This window comes from Camelus bactrianus, chromosome 21 (genome assembly GCF_048773025.1).
Source record: "Camelus bactrianus isolate YW-2024 breed Bactrian camel chromosome 21, ASM4877302v1, whole genome shotgun sequence".
In the NCBI taxonomy this organism is placed as follows: Eukaryota; Metazoa; Chordata; class Mammalia; order Artiodactyla; family Camelidae; genus Camelus; species Camelus bactrianus.
Genome location: NC_133559.1, coordinates 14703590 through 14722912, shown reverse-complemented (window position 1 = coordinate 14722912; position 19323 = coordinate 14703590). Strand labels below are relative to the sequence as shown.

The window sequence follows — 19323 nt, the reverse complement described above, 5'->3', positions numbered from 1 at the left end:
CTGACGGAATGAGTAAATGGGTGAATGAATGAACTGCAGATCAGGCAAAGTCCTCAGGGACAACACCTGCCGCAGGAAAACAGTAGGGGGAAGAGAAGAACCAGCACCAGATCTGTGGGCTCTGAACAGACCCAGAAAAAGAGTTCTGGTGTGAGCTGGTGAAGAGGATAGGGTTTAAGCTATAGATAAGCTGGAGGTAAAAGGTGGGTACCAGGTTGTGATAAATAGAAAAAGAAGACAGAAAAAAAAAAAAAAAGCCATTCTCTGCCGGAGCAACTCTTTCTGGACAACAGAAACACACAAAAGCATACGTGTGGGGGTTCCAGGTGGACAGAAAATCTAGCCACAAGTTGGTTTCTGGGTTTAAAAAAAAGACAAAAAAAGGAAATCTGACAACTGGTTCAAGTAGGCTCACTTCAAAAAGCATGCATTAAGCACCTTGTGTGTACAAAGTCTGAACTGAAGGCTGGGATGCAAAACTAGCATCCTTCTCCTCAAGAAACCAGGGCTGCAGGGAAATGAAGAAAAGAATTGGAGAAGAACTCCCACTCCAAGCCCAATGCACTAAGTACTATGTAGGTGCAGCCTGGAGGAACTAGGAAGTCCTTCTAGGAGTAAAGAATCCTGGTCTAAATCCTGTAAAGTGAGTAGGATTTTGAGATGTTTTCTTACTGCCACAGTTCCTGGGCCATAGATTCTGTTGCTTAAGGATTTTTTTAAACATCATTATTGTGGTTTGTTCCTGTACAGTGAACTACATATAGTCAGATGTACAGTTTAATGAATTTTGATAGCTGTGTATCCACCAATGAAACCACCACCACAATCAAGATAGCTACCATTTCCATCACTTCCTAAGAGGTGCAGTTTTCAAACTCCCAATTTATCCTTTCACACCCCCTTTTCCCCCTGGTAACCATAAGTTTGTTCTCTATGTCTGTGAGTCTGTTTTGTAGATAAGTTCATTTTTTTTTTTAAGATTCTATATATAAGCAGTATCATAAAGCATTTTTCTTTCTTTTACTCAGAATGAATGTCTCTAGGAAAGGCTAAGCTTACTAGGACAAGAGGAGGGAAGAACCAACATATCTACCAGCACTTCTGGAAACTGTGCTCCACAGAAGAAGTGCCAGTGCAGGTACTCAGTGATCTTCTTTTTCTTTAAAAAATTTTTTTTTTTAAATGGAGGTACCAGGGATTGAAGTGAGGACCTCGCGCATGCTAAGCATGCACCTACCACTGAGTTACTGTACCCTCCTGCCGCCTTGGTGATTTTCAACATCAAAAGTAATCACATGAGACAAGGAATGAAAACTGACACCTGTGGGTTTATTTTTTCTAACCTTTAGATTTTTGGTTGTTCTGATGCCTGATTTTGTCCCCCTCTGAACTTTTTTAGTGTTTAGTTTACATTTTTTAAAATGTCTTAATTACTTTCACAAACTTGAATTAAATCAGTTAATGCATATAGAGTGCCTAACACATGGAGAGAAGTCAATATGTGTTAGTTATTAATACAATTATTAAATGTCATTTTAGCCCATTAATTTTCTCTTCTTATTGTTTTTTAATTGTTCTTTAATGTACTGCTTTATACCACTTCCTTGTTTTATTACTACTTGCTCTGTTTTATAATCTTTTTAAGTATGTTCTTAGCAGATATGCTGTCTGTTTTAACCACTCATCCTAGCTTATTCTGCGTTTTTATTGTTCTGTTTAGTACCTGTGTGTCTTAATTGCTTTTAACCTTCCTCTTGCCACTTCACGTGCAGTTTTTATCCTTCTGCTGCCACTTCCAGCCTTCCATTGCCTTGTAGTTCATTAGTGTATTTTTTCTTCCTAGTTTTGTTTTTCTTATTTCCTGGCTCTTTTCAATTTAGTATTTGCCATTCTTTTTTTTTTTCTATTTAATTTTTCTAGTTTTATTCATCCTGTATTATCTGTGTACCTTGCTGCGCTTTTTCTTTTAACTCGCAGTTTTTATTTTTCATCCTTTTTAATTATTAAAAATGCTGAGTGTTAAGTGTTGACAAAGAGGGACCGTCTTGCTCGAAGTCCTGGCCCAGTGAAGCAAGGTGGCCCCTTTTTATCTTTTCTGTTGGTCTAAGGAGAACTGTTACTTCTATAGTTAATCCCCTAGTTTCTTCAATGTGGATCATCCATCTTCTAAAACGATACTTAACACGTGTAATCAATTAATAGGCAAAATTTTCCTCTTCTTCCATTTTACTGTCTTCAAATTAAAAAAAGAAAGAAAGAAAAAACTCTACTGATATTTTAGACCTAGATTCCTGGCACTTCTTGCCAACTATTTTAATGAATCACCAAATCTCTCCATGAAGAGACACTTGATCTAAATCTTTCTTCTCTCTCATGTGTGATCACTGGGTCCCTGACTAAGTTGGTTAACCAAATACGACACAATAGCCATGCAGAGTAAGCTATACCCAGGGAAGGACTTTCTATATAATTTTTAGATTTAATTTTCATTAAAAAAAGAACCAACCAGTCTCAAGCCTTCTATCTGCTGCCCTGAAAGGATATGTAACACGACAGTCATAACTGAGTTCTTATCATTCTTTTCCATGTCAGCCAGGCTCCAAAATATTTATTACCAGGAAACATAATGGATTCTCTTACTGTAAGTTTCTTGCCACCTCCCTTCATTGAGCGTAAGGAGTAAAGGTTCAAGGTTCCCTCTGGATAAAGGGAAAGAATAGAAGCTTTGAGGTTAGACTGTCTTGGGTCCACAGCCTGGCTCTGTCACCAGCGGGCTCTTTGATCTTGGGCAACCTACTTAACCTCTCCGAGTCTCTGTTTTCTCATCCTTAGGATGGGGATGAGAATGTTTACAGAGACATCGGTCTATATTAGGGCACTCAGTCAATGTTATGAGTTAGTATTCACGTAGTCTGGATATTGGTGGATGCTCAAGTTATCCCCAGAACCTGAAGCACTTAATTAGTTGTGCTTTTTTTATGTTGGGTCTCACTAGAACTCCTGAGCTTTGGAGAGCGAGGGACCTGAAACTTCCCTCATCAGAATCTCATCCTCTTGCAGAGCATCCTCTTAGCCTACAGGTCGGCTGAGGATAGGCTTCTACACTCCCACGGTAGATCACCTCCCTAAGGAGATGAAGCACAATTTCAGACAGGTGTGTGACTTTGAAACATAGTAAGTTTGTAGAAGTTTGTGGGAGGCTTCCAAAAAGGAATTGGACTTCAAGCTGAAGGACACCAGAGAAGAAAGAGGGAGAAACAGCAAAAGATAAGAGGAGAGATGTAATGTCTTACAAGTGAGAAAATCATACTGTAATTGTCCAGTACCATTAATTTCTATTTTTATATATTTTGAAAAGTTCTTAGTATGGAAGAGGGATATAAGTCCCTTTAAAAGCAGGCACAGCAAGTCAGAACCTTAGGCAAATGTAGACTAAACCATCTTATTCAATTAGAAAATGGCCTTTTTAGCGGAGTTTGGCTATAAGAGTGAAGGGGTCAGTAGTAGCTGGGGGGGGGGGAGGGGGAGGTGAACACCTGAGTGGTGGTTGGAAAAGACTAGACTATTCTGTGGATAACTTGGGGCTCTGTCCTGTTTCTTTCTTTTTGTCTGTTTTTGTAAACTATGGGAAAGGGGTAGACACAAGATAATAAAGGGTAGTAAATTTACATGCAAGTATATTACATTTGTCAAAACTTCGAGAATGTACACTTATGGTCTGTACATTTAATTGTGTAAAATTTTACTTTAGAAGAGGAAAAAACTGCGAACAAATATCGAACTCTAGTTAATGATACGTATACCAGTAGTATTTATTTCAGTGCAAGTGTACTGTTGTCTATAATTTATCTTGAAAGGCATCAAAAAATAAGATGAACTGACAGATGAATGTAAAGATGCAGATTCAGACAGACGGACACACGAGGAAGCCAGTGAAATCATATATTAATGACCGGATCTAGGTGGTAGGAATACTGTAAAATTCTTCTAAATTTTCTGCATGTTTGAAAACTTCAACATAAAATGTTGGAGAATTTTAAAAAGGTAGGCTCCTTAATGTAAAGATAGCAGCATGATTCCTCCTCTTAGGTAAGTCTTAGGGGAAGGCTTCAGCCGCTAGAACAGGGCTTCTCGAACTCAATCTGCTTAGAAATCCCCAGAAGGTCTGGTTAAAATGCAGAATGACCTAACACTCTGGGCAGGCCTGCGATTCTGCACTGATCTCAAATTCCCAGGTGATGCCAAGGATGCGGACTTGCAGGTCACACTAGCAGGGCAGGGAGAAAGGAACAGCTAAGCAGAAGCTGCCAGCGAAGTCTTCAGGCACCTGGGAGATCTGAAACAGAGACTGGACCTCACTAAGTCCCCAAGAGTCTTCAGAAATAAAGGTTCAAATGAAGATGAGTTCAAAGAGATGTCCGGCTTAGGCTTGAAAAATTATTAGGTTAGATGAATTAGTGGCAGACAAGAGTTGGAAATTACGGCAAATGGAACCATACTAAATCAAGGTGCTTATATATTTATATTTTAAATCTTCCTCCATATTATTTCATTGTTTAAAGCACATTACGCTAGTCTGAATTTAACTTCTTGCACATGGTTAATTTTTAGTAAAGAGTTCTATTTATATGAGGAAAGGCTTACTGAAGCAGAAAGCATGCCTCTGTGTGCTCTGTGTTAGGAAGTCTACCCTGTTTTCACAGCATGGTCGGCGCTCCAGCGCTATCCTGCCACCTTCAGTGGCTACCAAACACCTGGACAGAGCATCTAGAACTGTGCTGTCTGACATAGCAGCCACTAGCCACGTGTGGCTATTGAAATTGAAATTAATTCAAATTAAATTCAATTAAAAATTCATTTTCTTAGTCACAATAGCCACACTTCGAGTACTCAACAGCCATGTGTGGCTAATGGTTCCCTTACAGGACAGCACTGAAATAGAGCATTTCCACCAGGGTGAAAAAAAAAGTCTTTAGGATAGCACGGTTCTAGAAGGAAAGAACAGCTTTTGGCATAGTCACTTGCAAACCTAAAAAAGGATGGCAGATGTCAATCCATGTTTATAAGCAACTCATTTTCGGTTGATAGGAGTATAGTTACACATACGTAAATAACTCTTACAACGGCCATTCCCCCAGTTCTTCAAAAATAATCTTATATTGACTATATTCAGTGGTGTAGTCCTTCCCTTTCAGAGAAAGTAGTGGACTGAAGTGAGTCACTCCCAGTCCTTCAAGCTTTCTGTGACTTCACAGAGGGCAAGAATCATGTCCTGTTGATATTTGAATTACTGGTGCTGGATGTCAGATGGTTCCCTATAAACTTGTTGAATAAAGCATTTATTCATTTATTTACTTCTCTGGTTAATTGTTCCATGTTAGCCAAGCCTTCTGCCCAGTCAAGTTAGCCATGCCTTCTGCCTTATTTCTCTGGTGGACCAGAGAATATTTATAGAGCTCTAAATCCTTAATATTTAAAGATATGGAAAAGAATTTCCCCAAACTCAATTAGAGCCAGAGGTGCATTTTTTAAATGCACCAAATTTAAAAATAACAATTAGATTTTCTAAAAAGAGGTCTAATACTTTTACCTGAAAACAAACTTGTCCAAAATGTGGAATTCCCTCCTCGAAGGCAAGAAGAGGGGGTCAGCTTCTGAAATCAATGCTAATGCTAACGTTTTCCACAAAGAAATCCAGCCAATTGAATCAGCTTAACATTTACTGAGGTCTAAAGGGGTCGTGCCACTTTTGGGAGCAACCACGAAACAAACTGCCTTTTGGCGGTTGTGACTTTTTTCTTCACAGAGCAGAAGGCAGGATCAACCTGAGTCCGGAACAACTAACCTGATCACAGCCCAGGGACAGCACGGCTGCAGGGACAGACGTGGGCCCAACTGGGCAGGACGCTGAGGCATCAGTCCCCATAAAACCAGCACGGTGTGTTGTGTGCATTACTGTCATGTCACGTATGGGCATCTTCCCCCCAAACACAAATTTCTCTTTCACTTATAGCTTTGAAGTATGTCCTCTAATCTTGGGTTTTCTTGGGAATGGAAAAACATGTTTACAAGTAGAACAGGGCACTGGAAGAGGGGCTTTGGCATTCTCTAGCTCAACTGTCCTTTTTAGATTTCAGGAAGCTGAGCCCTATCGAGGGAAAGTGACTTGTCCACAGTCCCAGAGGAAGAAGTGTAAGGAGTGGAAGCCGTGTACCCATGTGCATGACACTCCACTCACGCTGTAAATGTGACGATGTTTTGCGGTGACTGTATTTCTAGGCTTGAGGTCAATGACATTCGTCATGACTACTTCTACAACGAGGTAAGGAGTCTCCACAAAAGGACACTTCTTCCCAGTCCACGGGATGGCTTTTTTGTGGGGAGGAGGGTAGATTTCTCTATCTATCGCTAGTTGGTCTTGGATTTCCTCTCTTCTGCCACATAACTTAATTTCAAATTCCCTCCTGAACTGCAGAGCTGACTGGCTCCCCTGTCCTAGGATTCCAAGAACAGGAAACCTCATCTCAGACAAGGTGCTGAGTGAGACTGAAAGTTAAAATACATCCTCATTGGCATCAGCATTTTTCCAATTTGACCTGGATGTATTATGATGTAGCCACATTCCCTGAGGTCAAAAATGCTACTGATGACATATTTGCTGAATGAATGAATGAATACATGAATGAATACATGAATGTATAAATGAACGAATATGCCATTGAATGATTTAGCCTCATTCACCCTCTATATTTTTACAGGCTTTCATGTCGCAGCTGGGGAAAAACAACGGATGGCATATGACATTACGATATGGGGGCTTTTTTTTAAAATTTTTTTTTATTTTGCTGCTCCAAGTATTGTTGGCGCAAATAAAATGCTTTTCTGGTCTCAAATGCTCAGTTGATATGGTATTAAGGCTTAAAGGCACCATCATGTAAAAAGCTAAAGGGACTTACTGTTTCCCCTTGGCTCTGTGATAAGGCTGCAAACCTCCTGAAGGCAGGAGTCCACCTACCCTACCCTACACTGCTGCTTTCAAACCCGTGGAGGTTGGTGCACCTTATTCAGGCCTGTCCATCACCCTCACTCCTTTTACCCCCCAGCCCAGGGCCACTCACTGGTCCCTGGCCACCATACCAGAAGGTACCCAAAGGCAACTAACTGGGAGCACATCTGAATATGGCTTAATATCTTCAAAATTCACATTTGGCTTGGTAGAAAAATTAAAATGCCATATAATTAAAGTGAGTTTTTAAAGATCTGCATATGATTTTAATGATCGCCCTCCCTCCCCAGTCCTACAACGCCACGTGTGGCGACATCTTATTAACATACACTTTAAGTGGAAGGAGGTCTCACAGAAGTAGTTGACAAAAAAATTAAAATGATGGCCTGTGGCCGAGTGTGACCAAGTAACCCTCGTGATTTCCGAATGCCTGAAACACATTCACTTAAATGGTTTGCTATTTTTGGTCCTAATGATTTATATTTTATTTATTTTCTTACATTTATAAATGTCCTTTTGTCTCTTTGCCTAACATGGGAGAAAGCACAAACAAAAATAAAAAACACGTATGTTAATGGTTTACAGAGATCAAAGCTTCAGCTCTATTTTCCCACTACTCTAATTATCACAAAGCAAAATCAATGAGATTTTTCAGCCATAAACTGACGTTCATGGCACTTTGCCTTTATAGAGAGAATGCTAAGACTGTATGTTCATTTTCATTAAAACTCTTGAATAAGAAAAATCTTATCGGGTATCTACTGACATTTAAGATGTGGCTGGAGTGAACTCACTCCCTTAACTCACGTTTAAAAATAATTAAAAATAGTTTCACCCTAAAGAATAATGTTTCTGCTACCACCAATCTCTGAGAATTCAAAGGGAGAAGGTCCTGTAATGCAAGCTCATCCTCCTTCCCTCAAGATACAGCTGGAGGGGGAAGTGATGGGGTGGGCGTATGGAAGTATGGCGGAGACTAAACAGAGGCAAGTTTTCTGGAAACAGGAACCTACAGTTGAGCCTGGTGTGCCTTGAGTGAACAGTAAGAATCAAAGAGCATCCTTGTAGGACTCCAGAACGACTGAGTTGAAAGGACCTTAGAGCTTGTTTATCGGGTAAATTTGGCAGATGATGCAACGATACAGAGATGAAAGGACTTGCCGGAAGAAAAGCCACAAGAAGAATCCAAGTTTCCTGACTTCAAGGTGCTGCCACCTTCCACCAGTTTGTTCGTGCAGGTTCCGCTCCCGTGTCTGGTAGAGACAGCATAGAGAGCCCCATGAGGAACGACGTTCCATTGCTACGTGGATGGCCATCCAAAAAACAGGTTTTGATAAGGATGACTCTTTTAGGAAAAGGTGGCGTTAAAGAATTCAAAGAGAGAATTCTGAACAACAGCATCACTATATAACCTCCCCTATTTAATACTGATCTGAATTTTATTCTCAGAGAATCTGCACTGGTCAAAAAGTTTAGAAACTTTTCCCAAAAAGAAAGACTTAAGCTTTCTGAATTGAAAAAAGACAGTCTATGGGCAGATAAGTAAGGCATTTCAAATAAAAATCATCACTAGATACTTTACAGCTGTTATAGAAGATGTGGCTATTGGTCCTCAAAACGTGTTTTTAAATTTAGTGGTAGCTTGTTTTCTGTCTGATTTATTCCTTCAACAAATGTGATTTGAGCAGCTCACAGAGGCATTTTAGGACCACACACATATTCAGGAAAGAAAGACACAAAGAACAGACAGTAAGGAGGAGCTGGACGTGGGATTTTGAGAGTAGGGTGGGGCGCGGAAGGTGATGGAGGAAGAAAGGACATTTGCATAGTCAGCACACATGAGTGGATGTAGGGGAACACCCATCACTAGGTAGAGGTCAGCTGGCCACGTTGCCTGGCATCCAAAGTTTACTGGATGACAGGACGAGAGGAAAGGATTGGAAAGACTCTGAATCTCAGGCTACCTGCTCAGCTAGGTAAGAGAGGTGTGATTTCTGGGCAAGGAATGATGACACTCAGGGGATGAGTGCAGGAGAAATAAAGGCAGGAACAGTAACTCGGATATAATCACAAAAGTCCAGCGAATGAACTATTTCTAGAACAAGGATGGTGGCAGTGGGAAGGGACAGGAATAAGGGGATGTGGTCTTCAAGTCTGTCCGATCGACAGAGAAGTGACCTAATCTCCCTCCATTACTCTAAACCCAGTAAGCACTGCCCGTTGTCATTTGTGAGCACAAAGCACTCAAGGAGGCATCACTTAACGCTCACCACGGCTGGGGAAGGGGGCCCTTCGGCCCGGCACAACTCGATATTGCTTTTGAAAGCATACTTTTCCATCAGAAGAGGAAAAAAAGTGACAACTGAGACCTAACCTCCCCCCACTAGGAACTCCCTATCGAGAAGACTGCTCCCACAAAGGGAGAAAAAAGGTCAACTTGGAAAGTTCTCACTTAGAACGATTTTTCCTACTGCATTCACGTGGAACAAGCTATGCTTTGCCAAGCCCTTTCCTGCCGATTTTCTCCTTTGCCCTAATACAGCCCTTGAGGTATGAAGAGTGGGAATTACTGGCCCCATTTTATAAAAGAGCATTTGACGTCTGTCCTCAGACACATGAGAGTCACCAGGGCGGGAGTCTCCCAACCCCCATCACAGGGCTCTGACCACTGCACCCTTGCAGCCCCCTCGGGTTAAAAGCAAGTGGTCTGAACTCTACAGGATTTAAAATAGACACTGGTCGGAGAAGGTGTGGGTGCTGTGAGAACGCGGCCAGGGGAGTCGAGAAAGGCTGCCCAGAAAACGTCCTCCGCGGAATGAAACACAATCCAGAGCCCAGCTGGGAATTCCACTGCTGCCCTGGGTTTAGGGACTGTTTATTTTTACTCCTTGGCTCAATTCTTTCATTCCTGTCCTTGTCTCTTCTCTCTCCCTCCCCCCCTTTTTTTTTTTTTCCCTCTCTCTCCCTTCTGGCAGCCAGAGGCCTCTCTGCACATAACACAGGGAGCAGCGTCTAATACCTAAGAATACATGTCCCTCTGCCAAGCTGAGGCTCCTGCAGGTGGCACAACTTCAAACTGATACCAAAGGAACATCCCGTATCATGATCTGCCTTGGATTCATTTACTCTGCAGATTAAAGACCCAGAAATCAAATAAACTTACAGTTCACAGGGGGGAAAAATAATCAACACAAAATGAGATGCTTTCAAGTGGCGTTTGCCAGCCCCGTTTTTGTGGTGGGCTTATGTCATCGGACATAACTGTCCACACGAGTTTGGTTACACCATTTCAGAAATGATTCCCAGCCCACGAGATGATGTCAGAGGGGCCAACGGTGACCCATTCCCCCACCCCCAAGCCCGAGGCTGAGGGCCCCTCTCTTCTATGCTCCCCAGTTAGGAAAGAAAGGTGCTGAATAACAGAACCGGCAGCCCCATTTCCTGCCCAGCCACGTAGACTTTCTTCAGTTCCCTTTTCGAATGTGCCTATATCCTCGTCCCCCAACTCTCGTACTTTCCTCGTGATCCTCTCTTCTACTTACATGCAGAGCAGATCTTTTTCTAGAAAAATCTCTTACAGCTCAAGAAGATTCAGGAAATGCATACATGCTTATGTGCCTGAAAACTCCCCGCCACCACCACGCACAGAGCTATGGAAACCATTTTTGAGAACCCAATTCTCCACCATGGTATCTCCTATTTTTCTAAGCAGGCGCCTGGCAAGTTAGCCATGAACACAGTAATAACAATCAGTGTGAGCACAGGAAGGAGAGAACCCATTTGCTCTGGAAACCCTTTAAAAAAAAAAGGGACCCAGTTACCCAGAGTTATGTTTACCAGGGTCAACTCTGACTGACCTCCTTCCCTTGAGAAGAGGAACCTGGTACTTATTATATCAACTCAGAGCAGATTCTGCCTAAGGAAGGTAGAAAATAGAGAATTCCTAATTGGAAGGGGTCTGAAAAGTCACCAAGACACTCACCACCTGGTGCTTACCTCCCGTCTACAACATTCTTTCCAAGTAGTTAGCCAAACCATGTTTGAACGTTCCAATGAGGGGAATTCTTGGCTTCCAGAGGCAGCCAGTCCCTTCTTCGGACAACTCTTGACTGTGAGAAAGGCCCTTCAAATGTTGAAGTGAAACGCGTTTCTCTGAATCTTCCCCTCAGTGACCTACCCTGCCCTCTTTAGGTCACGCACGATGATTCCAATCTCTCTCACAGGTGATGGCGTGTTTAAAACTATTACCACCCAGATCTACTCTTTCGTGGGCTTAATAATTCCTAATTCTTTCAACCATTCCTCGTCTGATGAAACAGCTGGTGTTTCTTTGCTCCCTTGCAATCTGGCCACACTCACATATGATTTCACCAACGCAGAGTTGAAGGACTTTTTCATCGCAGACACTACACCTCAATTAGAATAAACTAGGATTACGCTTATACGCTACGCCCACCTCTCCTTCCTTCCGTCCCCAATTTACTTTAATCATAACAGAAACAACCCCAAAAAATCACCACCATCATCCAATCACAGTTTTCTTGGGTGGCTCTGAGCCAATAGCTCTACTGGAGCATCAGACGACCTCTAAAAGCCCAGGAAATCACCCCTGATCGAAAGAACGGCCTCCTTTTCCAGGCTGCCCTCTTGTCCCAGCTTGCTGTCACCGCTGCTGAGATAGCGGACGATTGATCTGAGAAATCAAGTTGGATTGCTGTCCCAAATCTACACTCGGGTCTCCTTGTGTCTGTCTGATCGATTTCACTCTGTGCGACATAGCTTGTCGCTATGAATTTTCATGCTAGTCAGGAGCCGCCAGCGCACCCAAGAACAAGTAGAAGATGGTCTGTCCCCCTCCCCATCCCTTCAACATGCCCAGCCTCGGCGTTAATTTTTTTTTAATCGTCCTTAGATTGGAGGAAGGTTTTTCTTTTTTTTTTTTAGAAAAAAAAAAAGACCACAGACCTGGATGCCATGGATTCTGGCTACGGGTCTTTCTCCCCAGGTTCCCAGACCCCAGCTCGTGGCGACATTTCCTACCACCGTTGTACTAGGTGTCACCTGTTTAGCAGCCCCTCTCGGCTGAACGCATGTGGCCGCAGGTGCCACGCAAACACTGATTGTGTGTGACAGCCCTAGACGCCAGCTGCCTGCATGAAGCCTGCCCAATCGCCACTTTTTTGAGGGTAGAATGCTGCCGACGGCGTGACCGATACAGAAGCAAGAAACTAGGTGACCGTGAAGCTAAGCCCTACTAAGTGGCATTCTGAGCCCCATGGCTTTGAAATAATTGGTAGTGAGAGAATGAAAACAAAGGGTGGGGGGAGCCTTGTTTTCTTACACTGATGCCCTGCGGACTGTACATCTGACTGGCTGCGAGTCCGTCACTGTATCCTCCTGTCTGGCTGATAACATGGCGAAGGGTATCCACCTAAACAGACGAACAACAACAGAGAGGAAATTAGTCAGGGAGGTGCAGGGAAAGGGAGGCAGGTCATCATCACGCGGGCTACCATTTGGGCATGCCGAATTAATGCGGTCGTTGGAGAGAGTCTTCCTGGGAAAGGAACCATGAGGAGGAGGCTGGGTCTCCTCACTACCCCAAATCCATTACCCTTTCTGAGTTCAGTAGGCAAGACAGTAAAATGGTAGAAGAAAGCTGGGATTCCCAACATTGAAACAAATTCCACGATGCGGCATGAGATGGCTGGGCGAGACGGGGGTTGGAGGAGGGAGGGTGATGGCACTCCCCCTTCCCTCCAGATCATCCTACATAACTTCTCGGCTGGGAACTCCTAGAAAGGTCAAGGTTCTGTTTAGAGGGGCTCTGGGTAAACAGTGCAACTAATGCTGTATTTCTGAGGACTTAAAGAATGGCCAATTATTTAGTCATCGGACCAAAGTCTGACCATTATCTCCTCCAACTTGTTTCCAGGCAATGTTTCCTGAGCAAGGGGCTGAGTCACCGGCCAGCTCATCTGGTCCCAGGCAGGTGATGCTTCCTGGTCCAGAGGCAGGGTGGGGCCACTGGATGGGCACGGCTCAGAACTTCCCTCGCAGCTCCCACCCAGAGAACACCACTTCGCCCTGTCGCGTCAGGCTGCGTGGTGAGGTGGGAGGATGGCCTCCTTCCCCATCATGCAGGCAAGTGGCTCCATAGGGAGCACTGAGGGCTGACACCACACGACTTGATTTCTGTTTCCCAGCAGGGACTTAGACTCATCACCAGAAACCCAAGTCCCTTGACACAAAGGATGACTGAGAAGAGGAGTTTAGTCAACCTGGCTGGGAGTACTAAAGGCTTCAAGTGAAAACAGGAAACCAAGCTATGTGCCTGCGCATTCATGACTTCCAGCTTGGGCAATGCTGAGTGTGGAGAACCAGCAAACTGGAGAGAGACCTGGAGCGTGAGCCCATGGACCGAACGCCTCCTCCCTTTCCCTTTACTGAGCAGAGAATACGCTGGGTCCACTCGCCTGATGGGCCTTGGTCACCTCCCCCTGGGCTCCTCTCCCACCCTCCTAGGGTGGCTGACAAGCCAGAGCCAGACGCACTCACAAAGTGTGGACAAGATTCCCCACGACAATGGTTGTCTTTGTTTTGGTTTGGTTGTCGGTAAGGTCTGTTTCTACATCTCTCTGTCTCTCTCTCTCTGTCTCTCTCTCTCTGGCCAGAAGCAGGAAGTGCCCGTACTCTGAGGGCTCTTGGACTCTAAGGCATTCACCTGGCGGCACATTGGCTGGGTCCCTACCTGTGATTGCACGTTGGCTCCAACCTGGGCCCCTTGGTAAGAATCCCCATTGAGTGACTGCACGCCCATGAACAAATCTCCAGAGTTTGACATGTTAAAAGAACTGGAAGAACCTGGAAAGGAAAGAGTGAGGCACCTGAATCACAGAAAGGAAAAGGCTCAACCCCCGCAACTATCAGCCAAGAGGAAGAATGGCATGCAGAGCAACCCCCCAAATAAAAACTAACATGGAAACAACATCGACAGAGCCTGGTTAGTAGCATGAAGAACAGAGCAAGCTATAAAGGGTGCACATCATTCATGTTATGTGAAGCCACGTCTCACCGCAGGTGGCCCTTAGCAACTTCAAGCTGAGAAAGGAAACATTTATTCTTCTCAACTTGGTCTATTTGAACTGGAGACAGTCTCTAGATGTAGGACCTCTCTTTCATGCCTCTAAAATGCTAGGATTGGCTGGGGGACTGCAAGCTGGAGAATATGGGCCAGTCAACGAGACTTCTGCCACCACGATGGCGCACGTGAGCTCTCGGCTGGATTCTAAGTAAGCTACTGCTGCACCCATCTCCCCTCATGTGGGGAGCAGCACCTGGGAGGGGAGGGCAGGATGGCAACGCCGCACAGGAAGGCTGGCCCTGTGATGTGGGCCACTGACAGTCCTGATTTCTAAAAAGGAGGCAACATTCCCTGGTGGGTGGTCAACAGTCCAAGATGAGCCACGAGGACTGCAAAAATACATGAAAATAATATGCTCTTCCCTGCCACCTGCCATTTTGGAGGAAGACAAGACAGAAAATGGACCAGGAATCCTCAAGCATGCATGAAATATAAAATAATAATAATAATAAGGGCCTCAAGAAGAGCTTTCTGCTTTCACCTCCAAGAGATGAAGCCTTCTCCCAGAGACTCCGCCTGTAGGCACCACTCAGGTTCCACTGGTCCCCTTGTGGTAAACCTAGCCCGCCCTCAACCTCAACACAAAGCCGTGAAAAGCTTAATATTATTCTGAAGTCATCGTGCAGCTCAGCGCATTAGGACAGAAAGCTCAACGTGCAAGGTTTGGTTAAAACATGACGTTAGCCTGGAAAAGGAGAGACCTCAGGGACCCAGGTCAGTTCCACGCTGCTGTTTCCATCCCTACGTTGCTCAAATCGCACTCCTGCCCTTGAATTCGGAGACAGCCATCATCCGTGTGGAATCGCCCAACAATGATTCATGCCCCAGCTCTGACACTTGCTTTTCTCCCAAGATAGGGATTTACACTGTCCTAGGGGGCTGTCCCGCCTCCCATGAAGAGCTGAGGCTAAGCAGAACAGGAGGCTTTTTTATTCCATGGAAGGACCACTTAACTAGCAATGACTTCTAAACTCTGCCACCCTGCTTAACCATTCATGGTGTCCTCATTCTTCAAAGGCGAGAGCCATTTAGAGGAACCCAATGATTTTCTTGAGGACAAGTCACTTGGGGACAACCTCAAGTTAAGAAACATCCCCATTTTGCTTTGTGCTTTAGGGTGTCCATCCACATGTAAGGGACCAGAGAAGTATTTTGCTATCTAAACAGACCCTCCATTCTTACTCATGGGGTAAAGGCAATGCTTTCGGGGGTGGGGGACAACCCAAGCACCACCCAAAGAACTAGGACATCTCCCTAGCTCTGTGACATGTCCTGTCGCATCTGGCATACATCTCTCAGGTTAGCTGATCTGAAAAGAGTTAAAAAGTTGGGTCTTAGGCAAAATAGGTACAAAATTAGACCAGATGTGGCTCACACCCAATCAGCAGGCAGAGGCTTTGGCCTGGACTCTTCTATGAATGTGGTCCTTCCCAACACCGTGGGTGACCCAGTGTGTAGCACAGAACACACACGTGTTCAGATACGTAAGACCCAGGCTTCTATGTTCTAGTTACATCCCTCCCGCTCAAACCTTTCAATGGCAGCAATATAACCTAAATTTAAAAACCATTTTATAATAAATACTACAATACATGCTAACTGCTAGATGTCATCAGAACCAAGAACTGTCAGCTCTAAGAACCCAAATTACAACTGTTTATAGGATATCAGATTCCCACCGCCCCCAACCCCGAGAGTATTCATTTTGAAGCCCAGGTATTCTGTGTTGCTCTCAACCAGGTATCATGTCATAAACATACATTCTATATGCTTGGTTGACAGTTTATTGGAAATTAACACACAAACTGAGAAATGGGAGAAACCCCCAAAGAGCTACACTGATGCCAAGTAACATGGCATCCATGGAACCATGAAGGCACGGAATGTGCCATTTACAAGACATACACTGCAACTGACACAGATGATTTAAGAAATCTATGTGCATAGATAAACTGTAAATATGTCTGGCTGCCTATTGTACACAGAGATAAATATGCGCATATCAATGTACTTCACGTACAAATGCATTTGAATCAGAGCAGTAACTGCAGGAAGAGTCCCTGTGCTCTTGGCTGTGCTGTTTCAGCTTTTCATAGTCTCTCTACACCCGAGTACAACACTGCCTGGCTTCTGACTCTGTGATAAGTATCTAGAGGCAGTGACTGCACTGAGGGAAGAGCCCGAGTGCCACTAATATGGCAATAAAGCAGACACAAGTCCACACGGAAATCTGAATAATGAGGGGAAGACACGTCCCTCACCTGGCACTGCAAGTTGGAAAGAACTCATCCTGGGTTGGCTAACCTCCTGGGTAGGATGTGGTTCACAGAGAAGTAGCCCATGGGCTCTCTTGGAGGCTCTGTAGAATTCTCCAAGAACTACAACAGAGTGACCTGGCTTTCTGAGAAGGTCAGTCGGGAACCTTACCTACAGGTAGCTATGATCAGCAATTACTAGATGCACAATTTGAGACGTGCTTGCCAATTAACAGAGTCTGAATTTGGCTTGGGAATGGAGGCAAGTGGCTCATGTAAGCTGCAGTCCAGACACCTGGGGAGTGTACCAAGCTAAACTTGCCCTCAACTAGACGGAGAAGAAATGACGCATCACCTACGGACGCTAGTGCATTTGCTCACACAAACACGATGATGTGGAGATCCGTAAACCTCCATTTTCATAAGATAATTTCTCAAGCACTTCGTTTCTACTCTAAGGAGTCTCCAGGAGAATTAAATGTGTTCAGGAAAAAACCCCAAACTCAGTTAACTTCAAAATCCCCCAAACAGAACATTAATGACGAGATCTAAACCTAGAGCAGGCTTTCTCGACATTGGCACCATTGACATTTTGGACCAGATGATTTTTCGTTGTGGAGGAATGTCTTCCGTATTGTAGGATGGTCAGCGACATCCCTGGCTTCTATCCAGCAGATGCCAAGTAGCGCCCTCCCCCCACAATTGTCACAACCAAAAATGTCCCCTGGGGTGCAAGTTTACCATGATTGAGAACCAATGACGTAGAACAAGAATGAATGTACTTCTTCCTCAGGAACTCAAGGTGGTTAAAAACGTTAGCTCATTATTACTCACAGCATTTTTACAAAGCAGATGGATGGCAAGTAGTGCCTTCATTTTTGCAGTTTAGAAATCAAGGCTCCCCACAGATTAGGTGTCCAGCCTGATCAGACTGGACTCTCATACCATTTGGAAGCTCAAAGACAGAGCCTCTTTGCTCGATGTCAGCTTAGTTATGTCACACTTGCCTCTCTATTTTCCACAATTCTTCCCTTTCAAATCCAAAAATCTTTGTTACTTTCTACTCAGGGCAAAGTACAAGAGGGAAAGGTGGTCTGGTTCAACATGAAACCCCTTTAGTAGGTGTGCATGGTCAGATTCTGGAGTTTCAACTCCAGGAGGCTGTGTTTTCCACTTAGAAATTATGGGGAGAAACAGAGGAAGAAAGAACACAGCAGCAAACATCAATGGGGTAAATTCTTTCACTTGGTTTAAAAAAAAAATTAATTATAAGGGTTCCTGTGGATCTGCTAGAAGTGTCAGATTCTCTGGACGTCTTGCCTCCTCTCTAAATGTGCGTACTTCACGTAAATTTCTCTTGGGAAGCCAGCGTCTGGGGGTTTTAATATGATAATCGTCTGCCTGCCAATCCAGAATAGCATCAAACCTACTAGGAGTATAATAGGAATTTGTAAACGAGCTTGCCACTAACTGACCAGTCATGGCTGAATCTGCTGCTGTCCTTGACACACACATACACACAGCTAAGCAAAAGAATTCAAATCTAGGGGTTCTGAACTGCACAAACCAAACAGAACAAAACAAAACAGGGGCTGTTTAGCTAATCCCAGCTCCCGATAGAATATCAACGTCGGTGCGACTTCGCGGCAAGTTTCTGTAACGCACAGGCCAATTTCTTTCTTCTTGGATGTTAAAATGTTCTCCAACCTTCCCAAAAGACAATCCAATCTTCCTCAAAAGGCCCTATTTTTTTTTTTCTGAAATATTTACTCTTGCTTTCATAATCTCATTAAAAACAGGAAGTGGAGAAGGTGCCATTATAGGTCCCCCTAGAGGAATTACAAACCCAGGGTTATAACTGTTGCTCTAATTGGTCCCCATTTTTGCTTTCTTTTGTTCAAAGCTTAATTTTCTTGTCTCCCTTCTATTGCCACTCCTTGCCCCATCCGTTTTGCCCAGCTCTGCTGGTGTAAAATGCAAAGCTTGCCACGCATCTCCAAACGCTTGCTAATCCCCACAGGCTCTAGCCCGAAATGATTTTTATGAATTATGTGTAAGGAAACAGGAGGCCAGGCATGTATCAACAAACAGAAATATTTAGAAGGGGCCTAAATAAAGATACTGAACTACCGCTCTCCACACAAAAGCCTCTACAAGGAAGAAGATTTACTTGCAAAGTATCTTCCTTGCCGAAGAAACGAGTAGTTATATTTAGCAAAGCTTCTGGAAAAAACTCCTGCTTCGCTATTGAGGATATAAAAAGTCCCCAGGTTCCAGAACTCTAGACTTCAAACTCAACCAAAATGTATTTTCACTTATTAACTTCTTATTACTGCTTATTTAACACTTGCTAATTCAATGATCATTTATCCTTTGGATAATTATCAAAGAGCTGGCACACAGCATTATAATAAATACCCTATGTGAAAAGCTGAAACATTCTGAAGTTTTCCTTTTATCTGTGAAATGATTTGGGTTGTCTTAAGAGCAAAGAAAATACAGAAAAGCCCATTTCTAACTTTTGCTGTTAAAACATTGATCGTTTAAAATTCCATGCGATTGCACAGATACAATAGCATTTGCTTTTGTCTCTATTTTTGAAAAAGCACTACAAAGGGGTTCCTCTGCATGTTATTTCCAACATCTTAGGCACAACTGGAAAGCTTAGCTCAAATTTTCCATAATAATTTACTTTGTGCTCAGGATAGTCACATGAAGTTTAAGCCACCAGAAAAATTCCTTAGAAAACTGTAATCAGAGACTGGCATTCCAAGGGAGCCAACATAATTCTTAAGCACAGACTTGGGGGTTAAAATGCTTACTTTTCTCTTTTTAAGTGCTTTAGGAAAGAATAAAAAGTTACGGATTTAGTAACGACGGGAGTCCATGGGGCCGGTCTAAGGACGAGCCATAAATCA

At 43.7% G+C, this 19323-nt stretch overlaps 1 protein-coding gene across 6 annotated transcripts in view; it reads right to left on the bottom strand.

Annotated features, from left to right (window-relative positions):
- Positions 1–19323, bottom strand: part of PBX1 (PBX homeobox 1) — a 316263-nt gene that overhangs the window by 53304 nt on the left and 243636 nt on the right. For 3 of the 6 annotated variants that reach the window (XM_074349737.1, XM_074349735.1, XM_074349736.1), the window contains 2 exons: positions 13758–13870; positions 12348–12437 (listed from right to left, as the gene is read on the bottom strand). The exons of 1 other annotated variant lie outside the window; for it this stretch is intronic. In XM_074349737.1, coding sequence (XP_074205838.1) covers positions 12348–12437; positions 13758–13870 — 203 coding nt within the window. The remainder of the gene's footprint in view (positions 1–12347; positions 12438–13757; positions 13871–19323) is intronic. 2 more of the 6 variants (XM_074349739.1, XM_074349738.1) reach the window with 1 other exon arrangement.